We start from the raw sequence: 19,665 nt of genomic DNA on the forward strand, positions 1-19,665 counted from the left end.
ACAACCAAGGTCGAGTCCTTAATTTTCTATTTAATAACTGGCCTGCCTGATGCCTTCAGACAAGTATAACTCGATAACGGCTAAGGCTGCACTGAAAAAACAAATGGGCAAAATTGACCTCACTGGGTCAGATTAATGGAGGTTAAAAAAGATAATAGCAAAGTGGTTAAAATAACTAACATGGGTAGTGATAAATAGTTTAGTTAAATCAACCTTAGATGGTTGAATTTACCAACAGCATCACCTGTTGAATATCAAAGAGAGTGGTTAGTTTGACTATTACAGGTCTTGTTATACTACTGCAAGGTTGAAGTGACAAAACAAAATTTAATTTGACAATTGTGCAGCTGCTAAATCAACTACTATTTGGTCATTTTGTCCAAACAAGTATAGTGATTAATTGTTCAATAAGCAACGATGTCATTTCATTAGCATCACGACCATTGCAGCTATCCCTATTAGCAATTAATTGTTGTCATTATTGTTCTCAAGACTACTATGATGTTTGGTTTTATGACTCATGTACTATGATAGGATTAGACACACCTTCACACTGAAGTAGTCAAAAAACTTGTACTTTTGGAAAAAGCCATAATAGCACTCTGTTAAATTCAATCAGTACATTATATCCACCGTAAAAAGAAGGTGTTAATTTTATCCTAGAGAGGGTGTTATTACACCCACACTTTTAGGGTTATTCTCCTCACCAATAGGGTTATTTCTCCCCAGCAATAGGGTGTTTTGCCTAATCTGGTGGAAAACCACAATCAAAAGTAACGCTTGGTTGAATGCAAAATGGTAACAAGCTACAATGGTAACCATTATAAGCTAGCAAGGTGGAATAAAAGTATGAAATGTAACTGTGTTCTGTATTGTGTTATGGCTCTATTTCATAGCTAGACTACTTCTGATCAGCTGCCACTGATCGGTCAGCTTGACCATTGGATTAGAGTTAGCTAAAACAACTGGATCTAACAATATCAAAATGACCAACCATTTTCAATGGTTGTTGCTACCCAAAAATTGTCATAAGGTTAGAGGGTCATTCTGGCCAATTCAACTTGATTGTGACCTTTTACAAGTTAAATTCATTTGTATTTTCAACCATGAATTTATAGTTGTTTGTTTATAGTTCAGGTTATGATTTATGATGGGTTGATGATTAAATTTTAAAGTTAAAGCAACTGATATCACTAAAGTGAAATTGACTGCAAATATCAACAGTTATTACAGCCCAAAAAATGTGTGGTTTGAATTGCAGGTAAAACAACCCATCATCGGTAGATCATTTTCATCCATTTGATTCTTCAGTTTGTGGGCTTGATCATTTCACTGTTTGACATTGCTTCAGCCCGACAGGTGCCTTTTGGCATACCACAATGCACACATCATGGACTTACCTTTGTCCTCCTTGTGTCTCATTTCTTTTTGCTGACAGTCCAAAGTGTCAATTTGCAGTAGTATAATGATGGCTTCCCTACATAATTGAACTTAAAATTCCTTATGCTTAACTATATAGTAAAGGCTCAGTTTGACATGGCTTAGTACAGGTTTCATAAGGCATCACCAGTGTTCTGTAAGCTATCACTTTAGTGAGGCTTAACTATAATCACTACTGTGGTTGACCACCAGTTTCTGATTTACAACTGACATAAGCACAGATCATCACAGCATTTAAAGGTAGGGAATAAAATGCTTCATTGATTTCTGTCAGTATAGTACAAGATGCTTTAATGTGATAGCTTGCTTGTTCCAGGCCCTGCAAATTTCATGGTGAATCCATACAGAAACTGTACCGAGATACCTTTAATACCCAAGCTAACTTCATCAATCATAGACTTTCAGTGCAGGTCCCTGGTGGTATAGTTAACAAAACATTTTTGATTGCTCAATTACGAGTATTTTAATGCAGCTATTAGAATGTTTTGATCATTTTAGCAGAAGGGTCCAATGTTACAAAGAAATATTGTGCTGTAAAAACTAACCTGTATATTGGCATGAGAACCTTTTATCAGGCATTTTCCATTGGCCTTTCCCGTTTCTGTTTTCCATTCCTGTCCCATTCCCGTTTTGTTAGAGTTTTACTAACCACAAGATTTGTGATAATAGACTACTTGCAGTCTAATGTTGCCCATGAAGTCCAGTGGCATCCTAACAATCACCATAGCAACAGACCACTATGCCTCAGTATACTGACCAGGTGGTAACATATTTAGACTTCTCATCAGGGTGGGACACAAACAATCCTAGTTCTATCTTATGACTGCTGGGGAAGTTTGTAAAACTGAACTCTGGGAATGGACAGTCAAGGCCTTGACATACATATCTATGACAACTATCAACAGGACCAATTATGCAAACTAAACAGGAGAGTACACACATACACTATACACATTGTATGTGCTCCTCCATTCAGTTTAAAGAGCATCTACAGGGAACAGAGCTCCCTAGCTACACAAGCACTACACTGCACAGTACAGTAGTAAGGTGTACTTACCACGATAACAAAATTGTGATAATCTTCAACACAATGTAGGAAGAAATTCATAGTTAGGACCACATCACTCATACTTAGACTAGGAACCTGTATGTAATAATGTAGTACACTGTAGTTAAGATCAAACACACATGGTGACCTCACTGATATACTTACATACCAAAGTGCCCTCCCTAATGCTAAGTGCAAGAAGTGTTCATCAATCTATAAACTGTCGCACAACTATTGGAGGTAAGGTTCCATACGTAGCTACTGCATAATAAAACAGATATAAAGTGGGGCTTATCTTGAAAATAGAATTGCAATGTTGTAACAATAAATTTATTTTATACAGTATGGTATGTGTAGTACTGTATAGTAGGGATCATGGAGGTTTGGGCTACCAGCCTCACTTTTCCCTCCTAACAGCTTGGCAGTATATACTGGCTAGGCATTATCAAGCAAATCTTTAGAGCAGCTCCAAATCTTTTCAACATGTTTCTATGAAATTTAGAATTTTCTATTAAAACCTCATCTTTGAGATGAAAAGATATGTTATGTACTAACTTTCTCTTCCACTGCACATTGTTATTGTGTTGTTGTATGAATGTTATTAGTACTTACTTCTTGGAATTACATAAAAATAAAACCCAGGATGGCTTTCCAGAAAATTTAATTTGCTATACTATGATTATATTAATAATCCAATTCTTAGAAAAACTATCATTTAGGCAGTAAATAACCACATTAACCACACTACATCACACCTGTTTGGCTTGCTGAACTTGGTAGTAAACACTTCGTACTACTGCAAAAACATTTTATACTATTTATAAATTTCTAGACTAAACCTTTGGAGCACAGAGAAATTCCTCAGTGAAAAAGGACAAAAGTGCATGATGAAGTTTTGAAGACAAAAGCAGTAAGGCTTGAAATACTGAATATGAATACCTATATTATAGGTATTCATATTCAGTATTTCAAGCCTTACTGCTTTTGTCTTCAAAACTTCATCATGCACTTTTGTCCTTTTTCACTGAGGAATTTCTATGTCTGTGCTCCAAAGGTTTAGTCTAGAAATTTATAAATAGTATAAAATGTTTTTGCAGTAGTACGAAGTGTTTACTACCAAGTTCAGCAAGCCAAACAGGTGTGATGTAGTGTGGTTAATGTGGTTATTTACTGCCTAAATGATAGTTTTTCTAAGAATTGGATTATTAATATAATCATAGTATAGCAAATTAAATTTTCTGGAAAGCCATCCTGGGTTTTATAGGTATTCATATTCAGTATTTCAAGCCTTACTGCTTTTGTCTTCAAAACTTCATCATGCACTTTTGTCCTTTTTCACTGAGGAATTTCTCTGTGCTCCAAAGGTTTAGTCTAGAAATTTATAAATAGTATAAAATGTTTTTGCAGTAGTACGAAGTGTTTACTACCAAGTTCAGCAAGCCAAACAGGTGTGATGTAGTGTGGTTAATGTGGTTATTTACTGCCTAAATGATAGTTTTTCTAAGAATTGGATTATTAATATAATCATAGTATAGCAAATTAAATTTTCTGGAAAGCCATCCTGGGTTTTATTTTTATGTAATTCCAAGAAGTAAGTACTAATAACATTCATACAACAACACAATAACAATGTGCAGTGGAAGAGAAAGTTAGTACATAACATATCTTTTCATCTCAAAGATGAGGTTTTAATAGAAAATTCTAAATTTCATAGAAACATGTTGAAAAGATTTGGAGCTGCTCTAAAGATTTGCTTGATAATGCCTAGCCAGTATATACTGCCAAGCTGTTAGGAGGGAAAAGTGAGGCTGGTAGCCCAAACCTCCATGATCCCTACTATACAGTACTACACATACCATACTGTATACAACAAAAGGCCAAAAGGGATATTGTCATAATGTTACAGTGCAATTCACATACCAAGTACTTTAGCCACATGGTTAACAGTCAGTCCTATCCAAGCCAAGGTGGTCAGACTTACAGAGGATGTTCCAGTCTTTCTGTAGAGTAGTTGGATCTTTGTTGGAACATCATTTAAACTACGTATACTCTCATTGGCTACATGTGTATCTGTAACAATAAGATGCATAATAGAACAAAGAGACAAGCATGTTATATGTAAACGGATACTTTGTACACTACCTATTACATACACTAAAAGTATTTTAGTGTTCATACTAATGTATGACTATATATGGAAAAATTTATAAATATTACCTGAATTTCTATATAAACCACAATAGCCTACAGTAGTCTATAAAAAGCTAGCTGTACATGAATAGTACACACAGTTCAAGTGCAGTTACACATTGACAGCATTGAGGACTATAGACCCTTGTGTGATCAAGTAATATATGGCAAGCTTGGCGGGGAGAAGAGTTCAGGTGAGTTGTAGATTTCACTAGAATACCCCCACACACTTTGCTATATATATAGCTAGTAGGAGCATATAAATGGTCATTGCCACAACTTTTAGTTTATAAACTACTAAAGTCTTAATTCCTCTACTGTATAAGAAATTTTTGGATGTTGTACAATACATATTGAATGCAAGATGATGTAGACAATTTCCTCCAACATCACACACTACCACATGTAAACTCTATCTCATCCAAAACAGCCAAGCTGTAAAAAAAGAGTGCGGCCCTCAAAAGGCTATGGCGAAAAAAGATGTGAAATCCAAGGTGGCGGCCAAGAAATGGCTGTGATGGTAGGTTAATGGTAAAAAGTTTAATAATGACAATTCAGAAATTCACCTGAGTTGTCATTATTAAACTTTTTACCATTAACCTACCATCACAGCCATTTCTTGGCCGCCACCTTGGATTTCACATCTTTTTTCGCCATAGCCTTTTTGAGGGCCGCACTCTTTTTTTACAGCTTGGCTGTTTTGGATTAGATTTCACTTCGTTTTGTATTTGTATACCCCAAAGCCGGCCTATGGCTGGCTTTGGGGATTTTTAAACCTATATTTTTTCTTTACCACAGGAAGAAGAAAAGATGAAGCAGATGTACTTTAAATAATTCTGATTTTATCAGTAAATGTACAAATTATACATATGATACATATAATATTTATTACCTATGGATATAATTACATGAAAATAACAAGGAGAAAACATCCTGACCACCTGGTAGACTCCTGTAAGCGTTCGAGCGTAAATCGGATGGCTGCAGGTTCGAGGCTACCTAGGTCCAGTCATGGATTTTTTTTTCTTCTTTCTCCAACTTTTCTCCAACTTTTCAAATACACCTTAAGTAGTTAAAGTCTAAGTAGCTAAAGTCTTTGAGCAGGCTGTAGGACCAGGTGTCCTACAGACCTTCAGCACTTGTGCTGTAAAGCATTAATAAATAAATAAATTACAGAACTCTCCATGGTGGTTTCTTTGTAACTGAACACTCTACAAGGTGACATCTTCTAGCTGCTCTCTCTACAGGGTGAATTGTTTGTAGCTGAACGATCTACAAGGTAACTTCTTTGTTGATCTCTCTACAGGGTGATTTGTTTGTAGTTGAACTATCTACAAGGTAACTTTTTCTGGCTGATCTTTCTACAGGGTGATTTGTTTGTAGCTGAATTCTGCGCAGGTGATTTGTTTGCAGCTGAGCTCTTTACAGAATGGTTTCTTTGTAGCTGAACTCTCTACAAGTTTACTTCTTCTAACTGATCTTTCTACAGGGCAATTTGTTTGTGGCTGAAGTTTCTACAAGGTGATTGCTTTGCAGCTGAACTTTCTACATGGTGGTTTCTTTGTAGCTGAACTCTCTACAAGGTAATTTCTTCTAGCTGATCTCTCTACAGGGTGATTTGTTTGTAGCTGAATTCTGTACAAATGGTTTGTTTGCAGCTGAGCTCTTTACAGAATGGTTTCTTTGTAGCTTAACTCTCTACAAGATAACTTCTTCTAGCTGAACTCTCTACATGGTGGTTTGTTTGTAGCTGAATTCTGTACAGGTGATTTGTTTGCAGCTGAGCTCTTTACAGAATGGTTTCTTTGTAGCTGAACTCTCTACAAGGTAACATCTTCTAGCTGATCTCTCTACAGGGTGATTTATTTGTAGCTGAACTATCTACAAGATAACTTCTTCTAGCTGATCTCTCTACAGGGTGATTTGTTTGTAGCTGAATTCTGTACAGGTGGTTTGTTTGCAGCTGAACTCTTTACAGAATAGTTTCTTTGTAGCTGAAATCTCTACAAGGTAACTCCTTCTAACTGATCTTTCTACAGGGAAATTTGTTTGTGGCTGAATTTTCTACAGGGTAATTTCTTTTTAGCTGAACTCTCTGCATGGTGGTTTCTTTGTAGCTGAACTCTCTACAAGGTGATTTCTTCTAGCTGATCTTTCTACAGGGTGATTTGTTTGCAGGTGAATTCTCTACATGGTGGTTTCTTTGTAACTGAACTCTCTACAAAGTAACATCTTCTAGCTGATCTTTCTACAGGGTGATTTGTTTGCAGCTGAATTCTGTATTGGTGATTTGTTTGCAGCTGAGCTCTTTACAGAATGGTTTCTTTGTAGCTGAACTCTCTACAAGGTAACTTCTTCTAGCTGATGTCTCTACAAGGTCACTAGTTTATAGATGAACTCTCTACATGGTGGTTTCTTTGTAACCGAACTATCTACAAGGTGACTGATCTTTCTACAGGGTGATTTGTTTGTAGCTGAACTCTCTACAAGGAAACTTCTTCTAGCTGATCTCTCTACAGGGAGATTTGTTTGTAGCTGAACTCTCTACAGGTGATTTGTTTGCAGCTGAACTCTCTACATGATGGTTTCTTTGTAGCTGAACTCTGACAAGGTAACTTTTCTAGCTGATCTCTCTACAGGGTGATTTGTTTGTAGCTGAACTATCTACAAGGTAACTTCTACTAACTGATCTTTCTACAGGGCAATTTGTTTGTGGCTGAATTTTCTACAGGGTGATTGCTTTGCAGCTGAACTCTCTACATGGTGGTTTCTTTATAGCTGAACTCTCTACAAGGTAATTTCTTCTAGCTGATCTTTCTTCAGGGTGATTTGTTTGTAGCTGAATTCTGTACAGGTGATTTGTTTGCAGCTGAGCTCTTTACAGAATGGTTTCTTTGTAGCTGAACTCTCTACAAGATAACTTCTTCTAGCTGAACTCTCTAAATGGTGGTTTGTTTGTAGCTGAACTCTCTACAAGGTGACTTCTTCTAGCTGATCTTTCTACAGTGTGATTTGTTTGTAGCTGAACTATCTACAAGGTAACATTTTCTAGCTGATCTCTCTACAGGGTGATTTATTTGTAGCTGAACTCTCTACAAGATAACTTCTTCTAGCTGATCTCTCTACAGGGTGATTTGTTTGTAGCTGAATTCTGTACAGGTGATTTGTTTGCAGCTAAGCTCTTTACAGAATGGTTTCTTTGTAGCTGAACTCTCTACAAGATAACTTCTTCTAGCTGAACTCTCTACATGGTGGTTTGTTTGTAGCTGAACTCTCTACAAGGTGACTTCTTCCAGCTGATCTTTCTACAGTGTGATTTGTTTGTAGCTGAACTCTCTACAAGGAAAAGCATTTACTTTCTTCCTGTAAATATACTCACGGTGTTGCGCGCTGGCTTCTTGGGCCGCACGACACACTACCGTGTGTACCGTATAGCGGGAATGTTTGGCGGGAATAAAGTTTGGCGAATCTCTCCATCAAAAGTAAATGGCGAAAAAAAGTTTGGCAAATTGATGAGCCAATTGGCGCCGCTTCACTAATTATTATTTTATTTCTTGAGCCGCATACCAGCATTCTTCATAGTGACGCCACTGCGTGGACTAGCACACCGTGAAGATGAGCAGACATAGCTTTGTTGTACAGACGATGGATTCCATATTATACAAGGTGATCATTCTTGGTAAAGAGTTGGGCACTGAGAGAGCTAGAAACTGCATGGAAATGGACATGACGCAGTAGCTGTAGTGAAATCCCCCACGAAGAAATACGGCAGATGCTTGCAGTGCTGACCTTTTCATCAAGCTTTTCATTTACTGCAGCAATGGGTAGCTATCATCTTACATAATGCATCTCAGTCGTATAGGCTGCCTGCCGGCCTTCTGTGCAAACCCTCCAGTGCCCAACTGGTAGACTTAAATAATAATAATAATCCAGTAGGTTAGATTCTCTTGATGGAGTTGACTGCTTGGTTTGCCCATAGCCCTAGTTCTTAACAACTCGTACTTCACGATTCCCAAGACACGTGTTTATCCACGTGATATTAAATGTGGACAAGTGGGAAAGTTTGGATGGTTTTAGTTTGGCGAATAGCTGGTCATTCGCCAAATTCGCCAAACTTTATCCCCGCCAAACTTTCCCGCTATACGGTATGCCAACACCACTTTTGATTTCTGCCAAATATAAAATAGCAGAAAAACAGCCCTGACATTTGCACGTTACTGTACGTATGTGAAAGCTGTACTATACAAATAATTATGACCTTACATCTCAATGATATTAAATATCTGCTTTCTAAGCAGTGTTGAGCAAGTTACTTTGTAAAAGTAACTAGTTACATATTACATATGAGCTATTTAGTTACAGTTACATATTACACATAAAATAAAGTAACTGTAATAATATTACATATTATATTACTTTGTGTCCACAGCCTTAAACTTTCACGTGTGAAACTACCACTTTATCACGTGACATGATTGCGTTGTTGGACAATGTGCAAATCTTGGTTATAAGTAAGAAGCTGGTGAATAAGCTTCATTCAGTAGGCTTCGTTACTTCGTTGTGGCTAGGCGTTACTCAGAGGCTAACCAACAAGATTAATAACTTCGTTACTTGTAGTAATAATATTATGTAATATTAGACTCGTTACAGTAACTATATTACTCAGGTAACGCGTTACATTTGTAAGTGAAGTAACTTGAGTTATATTACCTGTTTTTATAGCGTATTTCGTTATATTACTTTGTTACCACAAAAGTAATAATATTACGTAGTGCGTTACTTATGTAACGCGTTACTCCCAACACTGTTTCTAAGTATTTTAACTTTACAATAAGCAATGTGCAAGTTAAAGCCCAATGTGATGAATTGTAAGTACTGACATAAGTATCCAACAGATGAAAGTCATGTTGATTAGCTTGTTAATGCATGCCATTTCATATAGAGATCTGCTATGTATACGTGCATAAGTAGTTTATAGGAGTTCTATATGTGATTTAAGGACCAGGTATATTATGCTAAGTACAAAGAACATGTGCGCTATGTGTAATACATGTAGCTGGAATCTATATACGTACTAATAGGCAACAGAAAGCACACAACAACCCTCAATTGTTGATGGCTCTCAGCATGAGTCATGAACTCTTGCTCTCAGTTGTATACATTATATGTGACTGGATTTTGGAAAATCACCATTATGGGCGCATTGTTGATTCAGAGAAAAACGTATTTTAATAATTTAAAGCTTTGTTACTCACCAGCCTTGGCAGCCACACGTTTGGATTTTTCATGCAGCAAAGATGGAGCAATTCACAACCTTTAAGAGCAGCAAGTGGCCAAGGTAATCCCTGTAGAGTTTCTCACCATTTTAGATAGGTTTTTCACCAGTGTTGCTGTATCACGAGTCCTCAAAAAGGGGTGGGGGGTGGCGTGGCGGGGCGGGGCGGGGCGGGGCGGGGCGGGGCGGGCAAGAGGTAGACTACAAAATGGATGAGAATGGTAAATGAAGGCACCAGACCACAAAACAGCCTGTCAGAGGCAGGGAGTAGACTGAAATCTTACAAAACAGACATACATCACACATTCAGCTCCCTGCTCTTCTGTCCAGAGTGCATGGATCCTCCAAAACACTTCCCTGTTGTTGACAGACCTGTACAGATGTCTGGGGTGGTTATACAGGCCACCAGAGAATGGTCCACCAAAAGCAGACCCGACAAGTTGAAGGCGAGTTTGATATGGAAATTGTTAGCCTGATAGTGCAGCAACTTCATGGCTGGTGTTATCTCACTTTTGCCTTTTGCGCCCATTTGGTTGATTTGCAAATCTGGTCACATATGAAGTATAACTAGTTAAACTAGGTTAATGTTGCAGTCGAGCATGCATGTGCCGGTGTACTATGACCAGGGCCGCCCACAGGGAGGGAAACTGGGGCACTTTTCCCCGGGCCCCAGCCTGAAAGGGGCTCCAGGAGGCCCCATGAAGGGCCCATGAAGGGCCCCTTGAATACCTGTTTAAAAGATCAATATACTCTAATAGAGCAGTCAGATCTAAATACTCTAATAGAGCAGTGACAGTATTCTTCAGAGGAGCAGTGTAGCAAGCTTATAGATAAGGAGATATGGTTGGTGGGGTAGCTATTGTCATTGTCAGCAGGTTGTGACCTGTTTTATTGTTTTTTTTTGGTCTTCAACTTACAACTTGGATGAAGTTGTGATTTAGAATGGAAACCTCCTTGCCTCTGGGGCCCCACTTTAACTCTTTGCCCTGGGCCCCTTAATTTCTCTGGGCGGCCCTGACTATGACAGTGACGTGACTAACCTGAAGCTCCACCACAGGTGCACACATGAGAAGGGTTGGCAGTAATTGGAATATTGCGCATGCGTTACAAGAAAAAGGCAAGTAGAGAGGTGTTAGAATGCATAGGGCTGTGTGGCATAGTGAATCTTGTCCCACCCACCCACACCACTCCCCTCTACCAACTATCTCATCTTAGTATTTTAGAAGATGATAATCACAAAGGGATTGCTGGATGGGGGGTTTAATGTAATAAATTGCTGGCCCAAGGAAAAAAAATTGACGGGGGTGTGAGGAGAGTGATGCATGCACCACAGACAATCCCAGCATGCAGGGAAACTTAGTAAATCCCATTTTTCCGCTTGTCTTCTCCATCTTGAGGCTAGCTCAGGGTGTGACAGAGCAGAGTTTCTATTAGGAACATACTGGCATGCAGAAAATTCTTGTGGCTTAGAATCCCCAAGCATTCCTACCTCCAAGCCTTTGTAGTAAAACGTGCAGTATACACCATGTAAAAATTATAAAATTGTTGAAAAGACGCCTACGTATTTGAGAATTAATAGGAGAATCATGGAACCCTGCACATCTACCAAAACAACCACCATCTGTTGACGGTGGCAACCTTCTCACAACAGGGTAAGCCCTGCTGACCAGGTTAACTGACAAGCAACATTGATTAAAAATAACATAAAGAATTGCAGCAGTACTGTACATGTAATTCACACTAAGCTTAATTGTACCAAAATATGTAGTTCACAGCACAACAATATAGGTGACATTGATTGCTGCTTACGTAAAAGCCATTAAGCAAGGGAGGCACCTACAGTTATATTAGTGAAATTTGCAGTGTAATTCCTACTTCAGTCACATACAGCCTGTCAATTGTATATTCTGTTTCATAATTAAACAGGATAAATTTGTCTACTATGTATAGTAGAGCCTGCAGGTGTATAGACGATCCATTTCTAAAATTTCCTTTAATTTGCTTCATAATTTAACCAGCACATATACCACATCAAAGAAAAGAATGGTGTCTAACTAATTACTAATTATAAAATCAATGACACATGCCACAGCTATCATTTACTGAAAAGCAACATGGCAGTTCAGCTTTGTTATCATGGTCCACCTGTTATGCAGTATTTCAGATGGAGAACAGCATGAGAAACTTCTGCAATCAATCTATTCATTGTAGACAGTACTCTAATAAAAAGAAGCAAAGCCTCACCACCCAAACACCAACACCTACATGGTAGTGGAGTGAGAAATACATTGGAGGCCCATACTGTAGCTGTGGTGGTAGGCTAAAGGGCATGCTTTGGACCTAAGCAACATTGATAACACATTTGGGCTTGATACTGCCTAACTACTACTGCCAAGTTGTCATGAGGGTATGTAAGGTGAGGCAGGCTGGTTATATTTTATCACAGGAAAGTTCCAATTTCCAGGATCCCTACTTACAGTACTAGAATACTATGTGATTAGTCATTATAGCACTAATTATTTTTATAGGCTTTTCGACCTGCATTTCAACGAATTGCCACAAGGTTGTTGGCTCGAATTGATGACAATCACATAACACAACTTCTTGCAAACCAAGAGATTGATGGAAGGTCTACGAATAGCAGAGATCAACAGCTAGCTGAGATAATGGATAAACCCCAAAGTAGATCACTATTTCTAAACAACCTTGAACAGCTTCCTCAGTACCATCGGACTACACAATGGCTGAAAGAGGAACTTACATGGTGCGATGAGCAAGACAGCAAAAATGATCAACAAAACATACAAGTTCAAATACCAGACACTCCAATATTCTCTGTAAAAGAAATTCAGAACATCTTGGATTCTTTAAGTAGTGCAGCATTGGATAGCACCGACCAGCACTTTCTAGCAAAACTCCGCTCACAGCTGAAATCTGTGATTCAATGTACACAGTGTTACTGTAATGTTCTAGTAAAATGGTTGAAGGAGCAAGAAGCAGATACGGATAAAGCTGAGATAGAGTTGTGCAAAATAAATCGTGAGTTGGAAAAACTAAAAGAACACATTGAGGAGCAATCAACAGAAGATGAGGTCATGTCAAATACAATAAAATCACTCCTTACACAACTCCAAGGTATTACAGAAGCAATGAAAAACACAACATCTTTGTTGTGCTTAGAATCGGCTTGTACCCTTTTGGAAATCACTGATAGCTTGATAAAGATGTTTGAAAACACATTGTCAAGCATTTACAAAGATGAACAGTCTAAGCAAGTGCTAGAACAATTGAAAACAAAACATCTAAAAGAAATCAAACAAAAAATAGATGATTATGTCAAATGTGATATAGATAGTAAAGCTAAAGGTGGTGCTACACTAAGTGTTATAGCTCTCCCATTATTTGCTATGGCATATCTTGTATTGCCAAGCACAAAAACAAATTCTGTTGGGCAAGCTGCTGGTGTTGGCGTTGCATTTCTAGGTGCATTTGTTGGGTCTGACATGGGCCGTTATTTAGGTTTGACCATTGGTTCATGGAACACTGACAACAAAATGGATACAGGGAGAAAGAAAGGAGAGGATCTAACAAAAACAATTCAGCATACTAATGACTTGCAAGCTACTTCCTCAACCTGAACACATTCTTCCAATAACAACTTCACAGATAACATTTTAGTGTGTATACTTTCTTACTGTTGTGCCTTATCTAATGAACTGCGATGTACTGTATAGATACCTTTTTAGTTTGTCATACATTACTACATTTCACATATGACATATAAGTTAGAATTTTTGCTTGTATTCACTAAAGGAGAAAATCATTTTAAGGCACGTACGTATTCAAATCCATCAAAAGCTACTTATTTATCAGTATAGAATTCCAAGTATTTACAAGAGTACACAATAATAGAGTAGAGAGGAGAGTGTTTAACTTCAGTGGATTCACCAAACTCACCCTTTCTATAACTTATCTTGCTGACCTGTAAAGAGAAGCTCTCTGATAGACCAGTATGGGTGCCAGCCATCATTCCTGTAATGGGATCATTGTAGATGACGACTCATAAAAATGTTAACTTGTACACACTGGCTCCATACCTATTGGTATCTCTGAAGAGGAAAACCTTAAAATACACTGGAATCTTTTTTTAAAAAAGAATGACAGATATCTTCATAATTATTAAAAAGGTCCCATGAATGCGCACACTAATGTACAGTCAATTTTAGCACTCTTGCTTATAACATCACATATTGACTTGAGTAGTTTCACGTTTTGTGTGTAGTGTGCATGGTTGTGTGAATGTCATTAGTACCTAGTTCTTGGAATTACATGACAATAAACCCTACAACTTTCAGTCTGTTATTTTATTATATTTAACAGTTTACTTCAACTTGACAGTAAACAACAACATTAACCCACTACATCATACTTGTTTGGCTTGTTGAACTTGGTAGTAAAAACTTACTACTTGGACATAAGGTACTACTCCAACATTCTAACTGTTACAACTTCAAATTAATGATTTTTGAAGTGCTATAGACTATTTTTACCAATTTCCTGACCTAGTAAACACTAGAGCACAGTAGGCCTATGTATTTGTTAGTGACAAATTAAGGACAATTAAAAACAGTCAATCCTAAGGCATCCAAGTTACCCAATTAGACACACACAGTATCATGGACACCTCATGACATACTATAACTACATACACAGTATGCTCTATATATATGGTGTTCACGTTGCTGTGTAGCCTAACTCTTAATGATATCACTTAGATCCACTGAAATCTGCTATCAAACAGTAAGTGTGAGTGGCAGAAGAAGTCTGGGATACCATGAATTGTTGTTCCTAGCCATGGGAAATGTCCAGTTGACTTTGACATACCAATGGAGCAAGGACAACTGACACATATGCCCTTGGCAAATCTAACAAGAGGAGTAATAATTTTTTTTTTAAATTTAAAAACTATACATTTTAACCTGTATGCATGTAGTGTAGTGCGTGTGTGTGCATTTGTGTCTGTGCGTGCGCATGCATGTAATATTTAAGAATCTCCGTGTCTCTCTGTTAAACAAGCAATATGTCTACCTTTACTAATGGCATCCAGTCAGACTCACTGAAGATATTCTGGTCTCTTCAGGAGTTTTTTTTGCAGTAGGTAGAGTAGTTAGATATGTAGGATTGCTGTTGGAATGTCATGTAAACCACTATTGGCTACATATACTGTAAATCTGTGTAAAATGATAGTAATGTGCATGCTGACGGGTAGTATAGGAATAGTTATTGACAATTTATGATCATACTAATAGAGATTAAAGAGTGTTTAACAGGCCACAACTCATGCAATGCATTAAGAAATACAACCAATAATAAAGAGCAATAACTGTTCTTGACTTAATCTCTTCAATCAAGAAGCTGTTCAATAACATATAAAGGGAAACTTCATCGGACTTGGCGATTCGTTACAAATTCGTCATAGTTTAACTGGCCAATTAGCTACTTGTAGTGCCTAAGATTAGCATCTTTATAGCTAAGAGATTGAATTGAATTCATTTTTGCCAAATGCAACTTAGCTGGCTATTTGCCAAAGTTTCCCTCTATACAGTATTCTACTATGCCAATATTAGGTTATACATACCTATAAACACATCAATTCATTCTTAGAAATCTAAATAAAATACCCTTACAAACTGATCTACAAAAATACCCTTACAAACAAACAATTCATAGAGACACTTATAAGAGTGCCTAAATATATATAGATCCAAATATCACTGCATATCACAGCTGCTCCACTAGAGGTTAGAGAAGGTTGTAACTACTCTTTCTAATCTATCATGCTTAGGCAACGTCGCAGGGTAAGCTATGTGAGTACAAAACATACAGCTATATAGGGGACCCATGGATCCCAGGGCAGCATATTTTATGTGAGATATCATGCGGTATGAGAGGTACACCCTACTAAGTCATTGATTGGACTGTAATAACCTGTGTCACCCATCCAAGAAAGATGTTATTTGGACAGCTAATTTTAGTTTATACACAGGTTGAAGGAAAGATCATAAATTTTACATTTAAGCAGGGATCATAGAATTAAAAAGTAACGGAGTCATCTAAATCTGCAGCTATACTAGTGGACATTTAATTTCGAGTCTACTCATCATTATGCAGCCTGCCATGACTGAAGTAGGGATTTAATGTCCACCAAGTGTAGATGACCTCCTTTGTCTCGTAACTTGTTTCTGTGATTCCTAGAATTTCCTTTTTGTAATAACACATTACCAGTTAACCTGCACAACAAGGGCAGAATGCCTCCAGACACATTATAAGAATAAACTGCTTCAGTTGCTGAAAAGGCACTTCTTAGGCTGAAAGATGCTGAGCAGTGAAGAATTCAAGCCCATACCATTAGCCTTGGTTGGAGGCACCAGTAAACAGAAAATTCAATTATGTTCAGGGCCAGATCTAGCACTACTGTAATGGTGGTAAGGCTATCTGATTCCCAACCCCCAGGAAATTTTTAAAATTTAGTGCTCTGGAATGGCTTCTGGAGTACTTTTAGCTTCAAATTTGATGCTTACCATAGTAATGATTATTATGCCAGCATGTGAAAACTATTCCTGTGAAATACAAGATTATATAATGCATTGTTGACACAAGGAATGTATCAGTAGCAAATCAAACTGTGAGTCCACTGATGATGAAGAACTATTCCGAGACAGAGAAGGCATTTTGAAGTAGCTGTCCAAACGTTGGCACAGCCAAAACCATACCGGCCATACTGATAGATCCAGCCTTGATGTTTTAAAATTTCATAGAGCCTTGTTGGGATGTTTTTAATTGCTCTGCAGACATTTTTGGGCTTGCATGTATAGCTAATACTAGCAACCAAACTTTCATGAAGGAAAAACTAGGTTGGTTTTAGGGTGTTTTTAAGCCAAACCTTCTTGATCCCTACTACAATACTACCACACAGTATGATAACAAAAAAATTACAAAAAGAAATAATTTATTAATTTTATTATTGCTACTATTTAACTTGCAGGTCATCAAAGCACATTGCACTGCATTGAAGCAGTGTAGGCGAACACTTGCAGAGGTTGACATCAGAGATTTATTACCATACCTGCTGGAACAAGAAATAATAGAAACTGACACAGAATGCAGCAATGTTGATGATTTGGTAGTTGATATGATTGCAGCAAGTGATGAGAAATGCTTTTTAAGGTTTTTGGGGGTATTAGAAAACTTGCCCAAATATGAACAAATAGCAAAAACTTTGCGGGACAAATGGAAGGAAGCAAAGAAGGAGTACCAGGAAAGCCAGCAGCATAATGGCCATCAGATGAGGCAAATTTCCCATCAACCTCCACCTAGTGGACCTAACCCCATTACAGGTCTTTTAACAAGCTGTATGGGTATTCATTACTCACAATATGTTAGTGAAGATGGGGCTGTACGGAGAATGATATGTAGGCAATTGATAGCAAAAGACATCACTGAAGCGTTGAAGTGCTGTTGTAATTTTCTTGTAGAGTTGTTCCAATGTGAAAAGGTATACACAAAACCAGCAGAATGCCAGGTGGATAAAATAACTTTAGAACTAACAACTCTACAGCAAAATATAAGCAAGGAACCAACTGAAAAAGAGGTCAAGGAGATTGTTAAAAAACTGCTAACACACATGAAAGATGTTTCAAGGGTAGTAACAAATACCGTATCTATTTTAAAGTTTAATTTGAAAAAAGTTTGTGCTCTTCAGGTAATTATGGAAGCTTTAATAGAGCTGGTTGAAAGATTGTCTGAGGAGCATAATGATGAAGCCATTGAGGGCTTAAGAGTACAATATAACAAACTCCTGAAAAAAATAGAATACACAATAGCACTATATGACTTGAATAACCCTAAGGTATACAGTGCAATAGGTGCTTTGGTGGGTGGAGTTGGTGTAGGATTAATATGTTTAATAGTTTTCAATCCTGCTACAATTTCAGTTGCCATAGGATGTGTAGCTGTTGGTGGCGTAAGTGGTGCAGCTGTTGGCTTTGGTACTGGCTACTATATAGGCAAAAAGGCAAAAGAAGCAGTTGAAACTCGCAAATGTACAGGAAAAAGAGAAGGAACTGCATTAGTTGAACGGTACAAAGCTAAGAAGAACAACAATTTTGAATAACGTGTGTACATATATGCTGTAATATGAAAACTATACTTATGTTTGTAGTCATACAGTTTTTGTCATGTTGATTTTTATACACATGCATATACATAGCTACACACTTGCTTCTATTTGGTGCACATTCCAACCCTTGGCATTTACATATGTACAGTGTGTGTAAGTAATAACTTAACTTGTTTAAAGAAAAGAACAAAGTAATTAAAGAATACGTGTACTTACGTATTGATTATCTAACAAGAATGGAAAAGGAATGATTTATTGGACAGGTGTAAGCATATACTGACCTAGGTGCTGCATGCATGCAAAGTGCATTGTAGGCAATAATAATGGCATGCCTTTTTGGTATGGTACATGACATGCGTGTACAGGACAGTCATGTCATAAGGAATATTATAATGCTAATTTTGCTGTTAGAGAATGGTGGTTCTGTGATATGCATTTGTGTAGTGCTCTACATGATTTAGGTATAACACTCTAACATTAATGTGTACCAGTGATTGATAATGAAAATATTCCTTAGAAATAGAAGTTAGCACAACATAATAGTATTATGAACTTCATGCTCAACCAAATGTTTAAATTCACACTCTACGTTTGGACATAAGTGATTGGTCAAGTATGTCATCATTCATCTTGTGATCTCAACTAATTCCACACATGTCATTGACACCCCAAACATTCTAAAGGATGGACAAATTTTCCCAGTTACCATGTTGCTTGTTGCTTTCTTAGCTTTTAACCAATGCTTGCCACTTCACGAGTTTACGATGTGTGACCAAGTTTCAGAAGTCCAGATCAAAGAACAACTGAAAATGAACTATACAACAGGTTGTTAGGCACAATGGATAATAGAAAGGTGATTCACCAACCACATCCTAAGATCATTGGCATGCCCTGTATAGCACTATCATTCACATGGCATGTCAAAAGTGGTTACCAAGTATTGCTCACAACTTGGCACCTAAAACCCAAAACTGGATTATCTGGCTACATGGGCACACTATTCTTTGCGGTTGCGAGTACCATACTATTACTCTGAATACCCATCACCAATTAACTCAATTTAAAGTATTATTTGTATCATTCTTTACTAATTAGGTCTAAAGAGCCCTACAAGGCTACAACAAAACATGTTAAAGTAAAATAAGATCATTAGCATGGGGATTATTTTTGGTTTTCCCCTGTACAGCAACTTAAAATCATTCACAAGGCATGGGGATTATTTTTGGTTTTGCTCTGTAGCAACCAATTGCATACTTAAATTATGGTTTGGGCATTTCTTTCTTTGCCAGTAAACAAGACCAATCTTAACTTCATAAAACTAGCATTCATACAGCTGTGTACATCTAAATCACTTTACCAGTAGTCATGGAATACTAATTGAATAATAGATTGACTATTAGATCACTACTGGTGATGATTTGATATAGCCTATGGTTTATCACAAGTCTGTGAAACTAGTTATGGTCAATGGATAACTGATAAGGTGTTGTTCAGTGATAATGATTTGTTGCACAGCTCAATAATGCTACTGAA

General features: G+C 37.4%; 1 protein-coding gene and 1 long non-coding RNA gene across 7 annotated transcripts; one reads left to right on the forward strand and one right to left on the reverse strand.

The window, feature by feature from the left end:
* Nucleotides 1-1,055: 1,055 nt before the first annotated feature.
* Nucleotides 1,056-14,208, reverse strand: LOC136263013 (uncharacterized). Of its 2 annotated transcripts, XR_010704421.1 has the most exons (5): nucleotides 14,051-14,208; nucleotides 13,911-13,985; nucleotides 4,409-4,558; nucleotides 2,654-2,719; nucleotides 1,056-2,584 (listed from the first exon to the last, which is right to left on the reverse strand). It is a non-coding gene; the product is annotated as an uncharacterized lncRNA (long non-coding RNA). The 2 variants fall into 2 exon arrangements; XR_010704420.1 differs by lacking the exons at nucleotides 13,911-13,985; nucleotides 14,051-14,208 and having other exon boundaries at nucleotides 1,057-2,584; nucleotides 4,409-4,653.
* On the forward strand, nucleotides 4,713-18,301 carry LOC136263012 (uncharacterized). Of its 5 annotated transcripts, XM_066057452.1 has the most exons (3): nucleotides 4,775-4,872; nucleotides 14,729-14,753; nucleotides 16,999-18,301. In XM_066057452.1, the coding sequence occupies exon 3, from the start codon at nucleotides 17,146-17,148 to the stop codon at nucleotides 18,124-18,126; it is 981 nt and encodes a 326-aa protein (XP_065913524.1). In that variant the 5' UTR covers nucleotides 4,775-4,872; nucleotides 14,729-14,753; nucleotides 16,999-17,145; the 3' UTR covers nucleotides 18,127-18,301. The 5 variants fall into 5 exon arrangements, with proteins under 5 accessions (XP_065913523.1, XP_065913520.1, XP_065913524.1 ...); XM_066057451.1 differs by lacking the exons at nucleotides 14,729-14,753; nucleotides 16,999-18,301 and adding an exon at nucleotides 12,482-13,800 and having other exon boundaries at nucleotides 4,713-4,872; XM_066057448.1 differs by lacking the exon at nucleotides 14,729-14,753 and having other exon boundaries at nucleotides 4,727-4,872.
* Nucleotides 18,302-19,665: the final 1,364 nt, after the last annotated feature.

Source organism: Dysidea avara, chromosome 8, assembly GCF_963678975.1.
Source record: "Dysidea avara chromosome 8, odDysAvar1.4, whole genome shotgun sequence".
Classification (NCBI taxonomy): domain Eukaryota; kingdom Metazoa; phylum Porifera; class Demospongiae; order Dictyoceratida; family Dysideidae; genus Dysidea; species Dysidea avara.